Below are 16,407 nucleotides of genomic sequence, written 5' to 3' on the forward strand. Positions count from 1 at the left end.
ATGTTACTATCCAAGCCCAAACCAAGTAGCATTTCCCTGAGCGGGGCAGTGTAACACATTCCATGACCAAATTTAAAGATGATAATATTACTCCCATGACTAGGCTTGTACAAAAACTTGAAGCTGGAAGGAGAACTAAGAAAACTCGAACTATAATAGAGCAACCAGATTAATGCAGAAATCTGAGGTTGGGGGAAATTTTGTCTTTTATTTTCGTTAGTTTTTACCTTATCTAAAAAGCCTACACCTTTTAGAAAAGGACTCAGAACAAAGAAATCCTCTTTAAATCAAGTTGAAATAAAGGAATTCTGAGAAAGTATTTAATTAAAGAAGTAATACAAATTATATTATACCAACAGTTTACTTTTCCCTATTGATACAATTGAGCAGAGATGCATATATGACAGGCTTCAATAAAATGAATCATTTAAAAGATATTAAAATAAACACTTTTTTTGTTTTGTTTTATAAGGGATTTTCTGTAAATGTATAATGTAGTTTCTTTATAATTTATTTAAATTCAGATCTTCATATTCTTCATTTCACTGAGAGGAATATCTATTCTGAATATCCCCTTATTTAATCCTGTATGTCAGTTGGTCTCCTTGAGTTTACACCTTGGCAGCATGTGAAATAATTTCTCTGTTCCTTCACTCTTCAACCCAATGCAGCTTGGTTTACACCCACCAGCCACTAAAACTGTCCCAAGATTACTATAACCTCCTCTCTGCCAAAGGCCACGGCTCCTTTAAATAATTTTCATTTTGTAATATGCTCTTTGTAGTATGTGGCACTGTTTGCCCCTGCTCCTTAAAAATTTTTCTTAAAGTCAAAATAATGGGTTTAGATAATTTTAAAAGGCAGTCCACCCCATTTTTTGTCCTATTCCACACTCCATTCTTGAAATTCATTTCCTAGAAGCAATTTTTTTTTAAGCAATAACTTTTAACTTCAAGCCATTTCTTCTGGTATTCACATTTATAGTTCTAAAATACTGCTATTTTACTTTTCCATTTTAAACACTATTTATTGACAACCTCTAATAGATGACTAAAAAAAAGGACTCTGGGTCCTTTTTAACTATCATCCTCCTAAGGGATACATTTTGTCCATCTATACTTAGTATCTATGGTACTATGACTATTATTTATATTTGAATCATATAATATGCTACAATTATCTTTCTCTGCTTGTACCTTCTTATACAACATGTAGTGATTTTGGAGTTTGCAATATTTTATTTTGCTAACTTTTTATATATCTATCTCAAACACAGCCCAAGTTCTTAACAGAACCATAAAAACTCTCAATACTGTCAAACATATCAGGTAATCCATCATATTATATATCCCTGACCAGCTGGGATATGTTTAAGTCTGGGCTGTATCCTGCTCCAGTCTGGGCTGTATCCAAAATCCTCTACCCCCAGAATCCAAATCTTTCTTCTTCTGTTTTAATCCCTTGTTTTAGTGTAAAGTATCCTCAGTTAATTTCCTGAAAGGGGACTCATAGAAGGTTAAATGCTTTGACTTTGTTCCTCTGAAAATGTTAGTGTTCTCACATTTGACTGATGGTGTGACTAGATACACAATTCTACAGGAAATAATTTCCTTCAGAATTTTGAAAGTATTGTACCACAATTTTCTAGCTTCAAATGAGATGGTGAGTGCTGTTCCTCAGTAGGCATGGTAGAGACTTCTTGTGCTCAGTAGAGTGTGGTATGCCTGTTCTTTCTAGGCACCTGGGAGACTGCATGTTTCAAACTCTGTAGCACTAAGGAAGGTCCACATGACTGGTTCTCGCCAGGGATAAACCATTTAAGAAAGAGTAGGAGTAAAAAAAAAAAAAAAAAAAAAAATGGAAAGAGTAGGAGTTTTCTATACTGCTTTCTTCTCCCCGTTCTAGAAACTATGTGCTGAGATGGCAAAATTCTTTATCGTAAGATGGTAAAGCCTCCATTAACCTAGATCCCTGAATAACATGGAAAAGTATTCTCACCTTCACCATGGACATGGAGCATGAGTGCAAAAAAATATTTGTTGAATTAAGCCATTTAGATTTCAGAAGTTTATTTATTGCTATATTATAATTTAGTTTATTATGATTAACAGAGTATGAGATCCTTTGTTTCTCTCTCACAATTTTCAGAATCTTCTCTTTATCCCTGGTGTTATTATATTTCATATACTTAGGACATGGTCTTTTTTTTTTGAGGTGAGATTCACATAATATAAAATAATTATTCTAAAGAGAACAATTCAGTGGCATTTAGTATATTCACAATGTTATGCAACTGCAAACTCCATCTAGTTCCAAAACATTTTCACCACCCCAAAAGGAAACCTCATGCTCATTAAGAATTTACTTCCATCCTCCCTTCCCAGCCCCAGCTATTACTCATCTGCTTTCTGTCTCTGAATTCCTATTCTGGATATTTCATATAAATACCATCACATAATATGTGAATTTCTGTGTCTGGCTTAGTGTGTGTGTTCTAAAATATATTGTGTTGAGTAATCAGTGCATCCTTTCAGTTTAGAAGCTCATATTTTCAACTCTGGGGAATTACCTCCTCTTCTATTTCACTGATAAATTCTTCTCTCACTCTCCCCTTTCTCACACTCTGGAAATCTTATTATTCAGATATTAGATTTCCAGGATCAATATCCTAATTTTTAAAAAATTCCCCTTGGTCTTTACTTAGATAAAACCTCAAACCAACTCTTGTCTTTTTTGTTATATTTTCTGGAATATTTCCTCTACCTTCTCTTCTAACACTAACTCAAAAGGATATATGCACCCCTATGTTCACTGCAGCATTATTTACAGTAGCTGAGATATGGAAACAACCTAGATGCCCAATGATGCATGAATAGGTAAAGAAATATATTACTCAACCATAAAAAAGAATGAAATCTTGCCTTTTGGAATAACATGGATGGATCCTAAGCATGCTATACTAGGTTAAATAAAGTCACACAGAGAAAAATAAATACCATATGATCTCATTTAACATGTGGAATTAAAAACAACAACAAACTCATAGATACAGACAACAGACTGGTGGTTGCCAGAGGCAGGAGGTGAGGGAGTAAGAGAAATGGGTGAAGGGGAGCCAAAGGTTTCAAAAAAAAAAAAAAAAAAAAAGCCCTAGGCATAATGCAGAACACAAAAACCATATGTGAAGGGACATATATATTTGACCTCAAGTAAATTAAAATTTTTCTTTTTTAACTTAATTTTTTTTAAGATTGCATTTATTTATTCATGAGAGACACACAGAGAGAGGCAGAGACACAGGCAAAGGGAGAAGCAGGCTCCCTGTAGCAAGCCTGATGCAGGACTCAATCCCAGGACCCCAGGATCACGCCCTGAGCTGAAGGCAGACGCTCAACCACTGAGCCACCCAGGCGTTCCAAATTAATATTTTTTGATCAAACTCACTATAAACACAGGTAAAGGGCCAGTGACAGACATGGAGAAAGTATTTGAAAAATAAATAGCAGATAACAGGTTACCATTTATCATTCATTCATTGAACAATTAATTAGGGAGGACCTACTATATGCCAGATAGTCTCCTAGATGCTGGAAACATTAGAATGAACAAATGACAAAATTCCTGCCTTCCTAGTTCTTCATTCTAATGGGGTGAGGAGGGAAATATGCTAAATAAACAAATGAAACATCAGATGGAGATTATGTAGAAAAATAAAGCACAGAAGAAGGAAAGGGAACACAGGGATAGCAAAGATATGAGGCCCTCCAAAAATGGATGAGAAAAAGTCAAACACAACAGAAAAGGGGCAAAGAATAACAATACTGAATTCAGAGGCCAAGAAAAGAAAATGCCCAGTCAACGTGAAATTTACGGTCTACCTACAGAAACAATGCCATGGCATTATTCACTCATCAGTTTGGCAAACATTCAGTACCAGGAAGGCTGAGTATATGAGTAATCTTATGTCATTCTGGTGGGAGTGTAAATTGGTTTTTTTTTTTTCTTTAGAGGGCAATTTTGACAGAACTCATCCAAATGTTGAAAGCACATGTACTTTGACACAGAGTCTCTATTCTGTGTATTACTCTGGAAAGAGACAACGTACAAAGATTTTCAATGCAGTACTGTCTGTATTTAGGGAGGGAGTAGATTACAAAATTTTTATAGTTCTACCAAGAAAAAAAAATGTGTTAATCTCCAAAGTCTCTGTCAACAACAAAAATTCATTTTAAACAGTATTTACCTACTATATTTGCATAATTTTAAAATGTTGATGCCTAGTCTAGCTCTCTCTCTTAGGTCTCAGAATACTACTAACTTCTTCCCAAACATCTTCACCCAGAAATCCCTCAGGAAGTTCATCTCACCAAGTCTAAAATGGAATTTCTCTTCCTTTGTCTTGGATGGATTTGGGATCTCTCCTCAAATATAGTCTGTCATTCCTATTTCTAATGAGCTATATACTGCAACTATATATTTTTGTCTACCTTTCTCAATATACTATGAACTCTTTGAGGAAAACACTTCAAATATTTACTGTGTACCACCAGATAGAATACTAGGTACTCTTCATGGATTATTACCAAGATATATGTTATATATTTAGGAATTTAGAGTCTAGTGGAAGTAGGAAGGTATCTCATCAATAATTTAATTCCCAAGACAATTCTGACGTAAAACAGGTTTCTACAAATGTTGTTACATGAATTTAGCAAATAATAAAATAATACGAATGCAGACTTTGAAAGCCATTACAATCTTTCTCTAGTATGTTGAAGATTTAAGTGCCACCATGTTTAAAAAATCCTAAACATACCTTAGGAGTAATTTACTGTTCAAAATGCTCACCCGTAGAACAAAATCTGAAGTCCCTACCAGACCTACAAAGTCTACATGATCTAGCACAGGGGTCAGCCAACTATAGCCCTAAGGGTCAAATGCCACCTGCTGCCTGTTGGGTAATATGGTTTTAGAGGAACACAGCAGGTCCATTCATGTACATGCTGTCCATAGCTGCTTTCCACTACAATGGCAGTTTAGTAGTTGCAACTACTAGAGACTTTATAGCTTGGAAAGCCTAAAATATTTATTATCTGCTCCGCCCCCCCTTTAAAGCTATTTTTATTGTTCTAAAACTCCTATTTCAGACCAGTCCCAGTTTTCATAGTTTCTATCTCACATACTCTTTCTCCAGACACATGTACATCTCATTCAGTTTAGTCTCAAATCTGTTCAAATCCCACATGCTACCTTTTAACTACCTTTGGTCTTACTTACATTTTTAAATTTTTCTTCAGTGGACTTATTACTACCTGACATTAGTTTATTAGTTTTTCTTTCCTCCAAAGAATGTAAACTCCATGATGGCAAAGCTTTCCCAACAGCTAAAATAAGACCTGGCATATATATTAATGTACATGCTTAATAAATATTTATTGAATGAATGGATTGAACATCTATCTTTAAAGGAACCAAACCTGGAAAAACTATTTGAATGTTTTCCTTGTTCTAAAAAACTAAGATTTAAATATGCAAAATGTGGGATCCCTGGGTGGCGCAGCGGTTTGGTGCCTGCCTTTGGCCCAGGGCGCGATCCTGGAGACCCGGGATCGAATCCCACATCGGGCTCCTGGTGCATGGAGCCTGCTTCTCCCTCTGCCTGTGTCTCTGCCTCTCTCTCTCTCTCTCTCTCTCTCTCTGTGACTATCATAAATAAATAAAAATAAAAAAAAAATTAAAAAAAAATATGCAAAATGTTTTGCACAGTACTAGTATCAAAGTGCTAAATAATGATTACCTGTTGCTATTGTCACTACTGAAATTACTGAAGGTAATATTCTCAAACCTGGTGAATCATTAGTGGCCTGTAATAAATAATTGAGGAAAAGGGGCACCTGGGTGGCTGTCAGTTAAGTATCTGTCTGCCTTTGGCTCAGGTCATGATCTCAGGGTCCTGGGATCGAACACTACATCTGACATCCCTGCTCAGTGGGGAGTCTGTTTCTGACTCTCTCTCTGCCCCTCTCTGCTACTTGTGCTCTCTCTCTCAAACAAATAAAATCTTAAAAAAAAATTTTTTTTTAAATAATTGAAGAATATTTTTTTAAAAAGTTTCTGGGGCGCCTGGGTAATTCCATCAGTTAGGAATCAAGCCCAACTCTTGATTTCAGCTCATATCTTGATCTTAGGGTTGTGGGTTTGAATCAGATGTTGTAGTCCATGCTAGGCATGGAGCTTACTTTTAAAAAAGTTTCTAACCACTGGTTCTCAAACTTGGGGTGGGCACCTCAATTCTTTGGGAGTACTAAAAGTCAGAAGCCACTCAGATTCAGAAGAGAACTTCCATGTAATGATAAATGCAGGTCTTGAATGAGCTATTTGGCTCAGGACAACTGAAAGATGAGTTAGAAGATTTTCTTTCCTCTTAAAAAGTCCCTCTTGAGGGATACTCTAGAGAGACACTTATTCATTTTCTCCTATTTTTTATTTGTTTTTAAGAAAGATTTTATTTTTTATTTTTTATTTTTATTTTTTTTAATTTTTATTTATTTGTGATAGTCACAGAGAGAGAGAGAGAGAGAATGAGGCAGAGACACAGGCAGAGGGAGAAGCAGGCTCCATGCACCGGGAGCCCGATGTGGGATTCGATCCCGGGTCTCCAGGATCGCGCCCTGGGCCAAAGGCAGGCGCCAAACCGCTGCGCCACCCAGGGATCCCTAAGAAAGATTTTATTAATTTGACAGAGAGAGAGAGAAAGAGAGCACAAACAAGAGGAGCAGCAGACGGAGAGGGAGAAGCAGGCTCCCTGCCCAGCAGTGACCCTGGGATCACAACCTGAGCTGAAGGCAGATGCTTAACTGACTGAGCCACCCAGATGACCCATTTTCTCCTACTTTAAAAAAAAATACATATTTATTTATTTATGAGAGAGAGAGAGAGAGCGCTCTCAAGCATGAGTCGGGGGGACAGGCAGAGGGAGAAAAGTAGACCTTCCGCTGAGCAGAGAGCTGGATGTGGGGCTCCATCCCAGGACCCTGAGATCACCATCCCAGCTGAGGGTAGACACTTAAACAACTGAGCTACCCAGGGGCTCCAACCCATACTTTATTTATTGTGAAAAATAACACACAGAAAGGGACAAACAACACAAGGGTACAGGTTAATAAAATTTTTAAAAGCAAATGTCTATATGACTACAGCTCAAATCGAGAAACAGAACCTAACCACAACCCCCTAAAGCTTCCCACATTTCCCTTTCCAATCAAAACCCCATAAAGGTAACTACTATCCTGACTTTTGTTCTTTTTTTTTTCTTCTTCTTTTTTTATCCTGACTTTTGTATTTAATTTCTTGCATTTCTTTATAATCACACTACATAAACTGTGCATGACTAAATAATATAATTTTAGTGGTTTGAACTTCACGTTAAGTGGAATACTACAGTATATAGTGTTTTGTGTCAGGCTTCTTCTTCTTTTTTTTTTTTTAAGATTTATTCATGAGACACACACAGAGGCAGAGATAGAGGCAGAGGCAGAGGCAGAGGGAGAAGCAGGCTCCTCACAGGGAGCCGGATCTGGGACTGATCCCAGGACCCCAGGATCACAATCTGGGCCAAAGGCAAACACTCAACCAATGAGCCACCCAGGTGCCCTGTTTTGTGTCAGGCTTCTTTCATTGAATATGCCTCAGTGTATATATATTCATTTGACTACTAAAGGTCTTTTAGGTTATTTCCAATTTTGAACTGTAAATAATGCTGCTGTGAATATTCTTGCATTTGTACCTGATACGTATATGTAGGCATTTCTGTAGGGAACCTATCAAGGAGCAGAACTGATGGGCACAGTAAGTCTGACATTTGAGAACCATCACCTAAGCATTTAGTTTAGTCAGAAAACATCTGATAGAACTGCAAAAACTGTCAAATCTGTAAAAGACTGAATAGAACAAAACAAATTTATTTCTTGGGTGATAAAAATAAATTATGTACTAACATATTACTACATGGCACAAAATAAAAATAAAAAACAATGCATTCAAAAGAAGTGCAAGGAGCACAGGTGTGCCTAGCCTGGACTAAATTCTTTAAGCTAAAGAGCTACTTTCCTCACGTGATATATACAACCAACTGAAAGCAGAATATAAACTCAAACAGCACTATCAGATACTGATGTCAGCTGCCTAGGGTAACTGACAGAAGAGAAGAGCAGATGAATATAAAAGACCTACATAATCTGGTATTTGTAACTGCCAACCTGGAAAATACCTTTAAGTCTCAAAGTTAGGTTTCATTAAAAAAAAAATAATGTTATCACTTGGGCATTAAAATAATGTGCTGGGGACCAAATTTTCTAAATGGCACTTGTACTAGTAATTAAAAAGTTAGACAATCTTGACATTGTCAGGAATATATTGCTTTACCAAGGACAATAAAACCAGATCAGTCAGCTTTCACTGCCTGTGCCTGGTAATAAAAAGAGGAAAAAAAGTTACTTCAGCAAAAAAGCTCCCACTAACACCCTCTCCAATCTCCCCACCATAAATTTTGTACTTGCTAGTGAACATGTATTTCTGTGTGGCAGGCATTACTTAGAGTGCTTAGCAAATATGATTCCATTTAATACTCACAATAATCCTAAGAAGTAGGTAATACCACCCCATTCTACAAATGAGGAAATTGAGATTTAATGAGGTTCCATAGCCCAGAGTCCTACTGCCAGTAAGGGACCAAATGAGAATTCGTATCAAGAATCCTCTGATCCAATTCTAAACATCATAGATAAAAGTGAGCTAAAATAACCAAAAAGGCCATTAGAGGGAAATATAGTAAAGAAACTGAGATTAGAATTAACATCAAATACAATCAAAGTAAAAATTAACAATCAGCATTTAACATCAAGCTAACCGTTTATCTCCTTCACAGAATAGCAATTCACAAAGTAGAAATAGAGAATAGGGAAGAACAAAAGAAGAAAAATTTGAGAACTTTTTTAGAGTAACAGGTAGACTTTATTTAAATTCAATTAACATATATTGTATTATTACTTTCAGAGATAGAATTCAGTGATTCATCAGTCTTATATAATACCAATGCTCTTACATCATATGCCCTCCTAATGTCCTTATCAGCAGGTGGTACTTAGATGAAAAAAACCTGAGAATTAAGGACAAACTGAAACTAAAGGAAAGGAACCAATTTCAAGAATACAGAAAAAAAAAAAAAAAGAATACAGAAACAGATCTTTTTTTAAAGAAAGGAACAATCTACATGTCAAAACACTGCTGGCATAAATTTTAGAGTATCTTCTGTGCAGTTATACTGGGAGAAAACCTGGTAGAAATGTTGGAAAGGGATTGGGAAAATGATTGGTACAAATAAACAACAAACAAAAAAGACATCCCATATATCCTAAATTGGACAACTACTCTTAAGTACAAAGAAATAAAGAATTAGCAACATCTAGTTTATGAGGCCATAAACGACTAAGAGCAGGGAACCACACTAAGTGTTTCCTATTCTTTGTCATAAATAAACTGCTTTGGTTTAGAGAAATAAAAGTTTAAAAAATGAAAATGTAAAAATCTGTTCAAGTAGAATATGTAATCAGCATAATCCTGAGATTGTTCAGAGACTGATCTCATAGAGTGATGAAAAGTAAACAGTCACAGAGCAACACTGATTCAACGCATTACTCCAAATAAGGCAATTTTTATGTGAGAGCAAAACCCTAAGAGAAAGGAGGGAATGAGACCAACATACACGTGGTGACTGTAATTTCAAAAGGGGAGTGGAAGGCAGGGAGACAATTTTTTTTTAAATCAGGAAAAAAACATAAGATATGAAATATTAAGAGAATGAGACTTTTGCTTAATAATAAAAATCATTAAGTCTCATAGTAACCATAGATTAAGAATATAAATACATGAAGTTTATTTCAGGGCACTTGTTAACTCAATTATCAAAATATGCCACTCCACCTTTGAGGTGGAGACAGTCTGTACAAGGCGGACAGACCCCAGAAGAAAAGTTTCTTTGGCACCCAGCTGTGATGCCTCTGCCCTCCCCTAAACAACTGAAGAAATTAAAAGTGCAGGAAGCAGTAGGAAAAAGGAGTTTTTCATTCTATGCCCATGAGTGAATCTCTATGTCCTCAGATTCTCCACCTTTTACCCTTTATTCTTTGCACTCAGCATATAAATCAATCAAGAGAGAGAGTTCATGGGATATATATGAAACAGATTTAGAGATGCACAATTTGTTAACTCAAAAGCATCTTTAGCAGAACACAATAGACTCAAAGTATTTGTTAAGTTTACATGGTAAACCTTGAGTAACTAAAATTTGCAGGCAACTGGAATGTGGAATTCTGCTTAAATCAAACTTCATACCAAATCCCTGAAGAGAAAATATTGCTAGAGTCTTTTAGCAAGTTTTATTAAAGTTACTGTTAATTCTAGATTTTTATATGGTATATTTTTACACAGAAAATTTATTTCACAGTTCTGGAATTATGTAAAAGGCTATATTTAAGTCTGTTCAAAATCCAATCTCTTTGCCTGGGATTAAAAGTTGTTTTCCTAAAAGAAAATTAAAAGAAACACAGTCTCTTTTACCATAAAAGGAAAACAAATTGAAATGTGTTCTAACTCCTTTAATTTCGTCAAAATCACCTTATAAATGGAGACAGCCAACAACTAAATCATTCTCTTTATGGATTCATATACATTAACTGAAAAAATCTGTTAATATATTAAAAATAGACATGATGAATCCTACAAAAGTGAATTATTTGCTTTCTAATTTTTTTTTTCCTTTTCCTTTTCCAGAGAGAGAGAGAGAGAGGGAGAGAGGGAGAAGAGGGGGAAGGGCAGAGGGGGATGGAGAGAGAGAATCTCAAGCAGATTCCACCAGCACAGAGCCCAACATGGGGCTCGATCTCACAACCCTGAGATCCTGACCTGAGCTGAAATCAAGAGTTGAGTGCTTAACTACTGAGCCACCCAAGTACCACTGCTTTCTACTTTTTAAAACACAAAGTGAATTTGGACTATACAATAATCACTGTAGATAATGAAATCTAGGTACTTAATATCTTGTTTTTAAAAGACTGGAAATAAGGGTTACTTGGCTGGCCCAGTCAGTAGAGCCTATAACTCTTGATCTCAAGGTTTTAAGAGCCTATAACTCTTGATCCACCCATGCTGGATGCAGAAATTACTTTAAAAAATCCTTGGGCAGCCCCGGTGGCCCAGCGGTTTAGCGCCACCTTCAGCCCAGGTTGTGATCCTGGAGACCTGGGATCAAGTCCCATGTTGGGTTCCCTGCATGGAGCCTGCTTCTCCCTCTGCCTGTGTCTCTGCCTCTCCCTCTCTCTCTCTCTCTCTGTCATGAGTAAATAAATAAACTCTTTAAAAAAAAATTAAAAAATCCTTAACCCCCCCCAAAAGACTGGTAATAAGAATATGAAGTATCGCTGCTCACAGAATATAAACTTTGTTCAAGATCATAAATCAATTCTAGATGGCTATCACTGAAAATAGTGGCAAAAAAGTTTGTGTGAGATTATAAAAAAAAATAATCCAAAATTGTTTAAAAAGTTCACTTGAGTAAGATATTTGCTGAATTTACCTTGCTTGCCATAATACTTATTAAACAAAACAATTTCTATATAGGCACTTGTTATAAAATAATGAAAATATCCCTTCTGACGACAAATCAAACCAGGGTTAACTTTTAATATGCCAATTCTGGCAGTCCAAATATAAGGAGCCAACAGATTTGGAAATTTCAGAGATATGACTGGTACCTTGATTAACCAAACTCTTGCTGCTTGTCACCAAAATTCAGTAACCGAACAGATTCAGATAATGGGCTCCATCTCTAGCCACATGAATTTACAGTCCAAACTTCCACTGTTTGCACTTAGGGACCCAAAGAATTCAGACATCTAGGAATACTTACATTTTATTTTGTTCTTCGGTTCATTCTTTGTCCACAAGAAAAGGATTTTATATTTTTCCCTTTGTACCACATTTAACATTTTTCTCATGCTATTACATAGCCCCTATAAACATAATTTTATTATCTAATATGCCCATTGAGGAGATTGCTGTAATTTATGTAACTTCTGCTCTATCTCTGAATGTTTACTGGTCCATTTGCCTCTCATTAACTATGACACAATAAAAATCTTTAAACATCTTTATCTTAGTGTAAAACACACATCATTCTGTTACAACTACAGCTAAATATTTTACACATTTTATAATAATATTTTAAATGATTTTTACAAATTGTAAAACAGTCTCTTTTTTTGATAGTTTTCTTCGGGTCAACATACAAGTCACAAAAATTTAAAATAAAAGTAACATTAAAAAATGGTCACATGTAATAAAACTAAGTATAAAATCCTCTCCTAAAGATTTATATTTTAGACTCTATATTCTTTTAGTTGGTTTCAGTGGGTATCAATTATTTTGCCCCAAACCCCTGTGCCAATTTCCCATAAAAGTGAAATTTAGTAATCAGAAGATAACAAAAACATGGACTAATCTTTGCTTTATGTAAACTTTTTAAAAGATAAATAAATATGCCATATTTATTAAATAATTTTCCTCAAAATAATATTAAACTGACATTCAATATCATAGTCTCCAAAATGGACAAAAACAGAAGCTCTTCTACAACAATCAAATGAAATTCCAGGTTTCCTTAAGGCATTCCTAAGGAGTGTAACATTTCATCTACTGATTTGTCTGCTATAATTACCAGGTGTGACCCTTCAACCCTCAAGGACTCCTGAGATTGTGTGGGGGTGGGGAGGAAAGAGAAGAACCACATATATTTGCAGGTCCACAAGATGTACTCATGAGATAAAAACATGGGGAGTCACTCATTTCAAAAAGAAATTGAAAAGGAAGAGAAAAATGCTCAACAAAGTGTATTCTATGTCTGGTAGGAAAAAGTATAGATATTGTAATAAATCTTTATTACACATAGTGACCTTTAATTATCACTAGACCAAAAGAATATCACAACCTCATGATTCAAGCAGCCATGTGATTTTCAAGTAAGAGGGAATTCATTACACTTTCACTCAGAATTCAGCAGAGGTCCAAATCACCTCAAAAGCCAACCTATCCATCTTTATTATTAAAGATAGCCTTCCCAAGGGTATGCCATGGATGTTAGACTATAGGACAATTTATTGCTACTCCTTCCCTAGAAAGGTCCTGTTACCCTAAGGGCCATCTTCAGATTTGAGTGCCCAAACTAAATCACTGTTTGCATGGCTTCATTTAATCATTTAAGAAATTTATTTAAGAACTTCAAATCCAAATCTGTGATAGAACTAGAACTTTAATAAAACAGGCTAACTTGATTACTACCTCTTAAGTATCCACACAGAAAGTTTAGGTGCTTGACATTCTATTTTATTTCCTACTCAACAACAATTTTTATTTAAAAACTTGAAACCTCCTCTTTTTTTGTGGGCAATATGAAATCCATCTTTGAAGGCAAATGCCACAAAAACAATTTTCTCAAAAGAGAGAAGCCTAAACAGTATGAAAAGTATTGCTGCTGTCTGAAGATGGCCCTCTGTGTACTTCTATCATAACAAACACATTGAGATCTTCATTTTTTCCTCTCATTTTTCAATTTTTGCCCCTAACTTCATTAAAATCAATGTGAAAAATACTCTGTACTCACTCTGGCATTCTATGAATTGATGAATAAAAGTGCAGTCCCCGCCACTCTTTGAAAGCAAGTGCTCTAATAAAGAAAGAAACACCTTTAAGGATATAGTTTGTTGCTGTTTTTGAAAACCAACAGCAAAGGTAGGAAAACTGAAATGTATTAACATAAGTAATGCTGAATGAGATTCATAAAAGTTTAATATATTTTTAATATTAATAGCAGACATATTTTGGAGTTAAAATAAGCTAAATACTGAAAACTGTAATTACATAATCAATGATCTGTACCCTGAATGGTTAGCTTTTAAAGGTGCAGTTTCTATTCAAAGAGCTCAAGAAAACCAGACACATATTGCTTTAAAAAGCTTCTCCCACTTCTAAAATACACCTTCCTCCATGACAGCTTAATACTTGTAAAGCATTTTTAAATTTTATTATATGTTCTTACTGAATTAATTTTCAAATAACTGGTTTCTAACAGTCCCTCTTCAAAGCTATTCTTCTTAGTTAAGAGGCAAAAGATAAATATTTTAAGAATACCATAAAACAATGTGTCTTAAAATTTAAGGCACTGATGTAACATTTAAATTTTTACACTTTCATTTCACAAATAACCTTTCCCTTTAAGTCATTTAAACTGTACTTTATATACTCTCAAAATATTATATTGTTCATCTCTGCCCAAATGATTAAAGTCAATGCCTACACATTTTAGAATAAGAGGCTGAAAAATGCTTTTGCTCAGGTCAAACAGAATTTGTTTTGTTTTGTTTTAATGAGTGGAGAGAATCAAAACCTAACAGGAGTTTAAGAAAAGTGTTAGCCCTTTTCTTACAATAATCTCTATTTACATTGATTTAAAGAGTTAACTTCTGAATCTGGGTAACATCCTTCAATTATATCTCTGGATCTTTCAGAACCACTGAATAGACTTTGGAAGTTCAAATGTTAAAAATAAATCCCAAGATGATGACTATCTGGAAGGTGTGAAAGCACTAAAACCTCTTAAAGAGGACCTGAGTTAGTACCACTCAGACCATGAAACCTCTTCCCTTTTCTCCTCATTTCTACCCACCTCATTTCTCATCATCTCAACTTTTTTTGAGGCAGGCATCTCCTACTCTGATCACTTCACAAATCTTTTGACAACCTTACTAACAGCCATCTCCTTTACCTTCCTACTGAAATCTGTCATTATCCTTTATCTATATACATGGTGTACAGAATCTCCAGTCAACAATTATATATATATAATACATAACACAATTATACATATAAAATACATACATATATATGTAATACATGTGTGTAGAGCTGTATATAATTGTATAGTTATATAGTTACACTACATAGAGATACCATATAGCCCCAAAAAGAGAAAAAGGCTAGCAGCAACAGAAATTTAAAAAAAATAAAATTCTCATATAGTATTTGCTGATTGGAACTAAGAAATCTAAAACAGGAGCCCTCAGTTAAATAATCCTACCTAAGCTATGATAACATTTTCAGAAGTCCAACTAAACAATATCATGTTTAAATAAGAAAACTCATTTAAAATCAAATTTTAACCTAAAGTTCTGTTTTAACTTCACAGAACTTATTTGAAACAAAATTTCAGACTATCATCACAGGACTTTAGAAGACATTTATTAAAGTAGTGATCCCACCATGACTCACAAAGCCCTAAATCACCCTTTTATATAGTCTAATTTTAATATCTGGACTCTAGATTAAAATATTTATCATACTAGTTTAGGTAAAATGCAAGATTTATATAAAAATATATATGACTTCTACAAAGGCATTTTCTTCTTTATTTTTTAAGATTTTATTTATTTATTCATGACAGAGAGAGAGAGAGAGAGAGAGAGAGAGAGAGAGAGAGAGAGAGGCAGAGACAAAAGCAGAGGGAGAAAGCAGGCTCCATGCAGGGAGCCTGACATGGGACTTGATCCCGTGTCTCCAGGATCATAACCCAGGCTGAAGGCAGCACCAAACTGCTGGGCCATTGGGGCTGCCCTACAAAGGCATTTTCTAAGATATATGAAAGAAAAGTCTTTCAGATAGTATATAAAAAGGATTTGGATCATGACACTTTTAATATTTCATTACTTGAATTAGCCCCTTGGGAATTCACTTTGCCAAAACTATAAAAGATGTCACTGATAATGCAAAAAGAATCAGATACTTAAGGTGAGAGAAGGTGGGGGGCATGTCAAAGATCCCAAATAGGGCTGTGGAAGTATAAAGAAAAGACAGATACAGAAACAAAAGAAAGAACTGTGGTACTTAAAATGTGTTATATTTATATACAAGTTTCCTAATAAATTTTGTTTATCTATACTACCTATGTTGTCCAATACACATGCTCAGTAGAAATGTGACTGCCGAGCCCTGAAAACATGGCTAGTTTGAATTGAGATGTGTTGTAAGTGTAAAATAAATACATACTGGTTTCAAAGACCTACTAGGGAAGAAAGAATATGAAATACTTCATTTAATCTTTTAATATTGATTACATGTTGAAATAATATTTTGGATATTGTGGGTTAAAATAAATATATTATTAAACATTATTAAAAATAAATTATTGTTTCTTTTAAGAAAATTTTATTTACTTACTTTAGAGAGAGAGCAGAGCGAGACAGAGCATGAGCAAGGGGGTGGGTGGAGAAAGCGGAAGAAGCAGACTCCCTGCTAAGCAGG

The 16,407-nt window shown here is 35.0% G+C and overlaps 1 protein-coding gene across 39 annotated transcripts in view; it reads right to left on the minus strand.

Annotated features, from left to right (window-relative positions):
* SLMAP (sarcolemma associated protein) overlaps nucleotides 1–16,407 on the minus strand; it is a 146,362-nt gene that overhangs the window by 37,096 nt on the left and 92,859 nt on the right. For 23 of the 39 annotated variants that reach the window (XM_038566067.1, XM_038566053.1, XM_038566050.1 and 20 more), the window contains one exon: nucleotides 13,715–13,777. The exons of the other annotated variants lie outside the window; for them this stretch is intronic. In XM_038566067.1, the coding sequence (XP_038421995.1) occupies nucleotides 13,715–13,777 (63 nt within the window). The remainder of the gene's footprint in view (nucleotides 1–13,714; nucleotides 13,778–16,407) is intronic. 39 annotated transcript variants of the gene reach the window in all.

This window comes from Canis lupus, chromosome 20 (genome assembly GCF_011100685.1).
Source record: "Canis lupus familiaris isolate Mischka breed German Shepherd chromosome 20, alternate assembly UU_Cfam_GSD_1.0, whole genome shotgun sequence".
Lineage (NCBI taxonomy): Eukaryota > Metazoa > Chordata > Mammalia > Carnivora > Canidae > Canis > Canis lupus.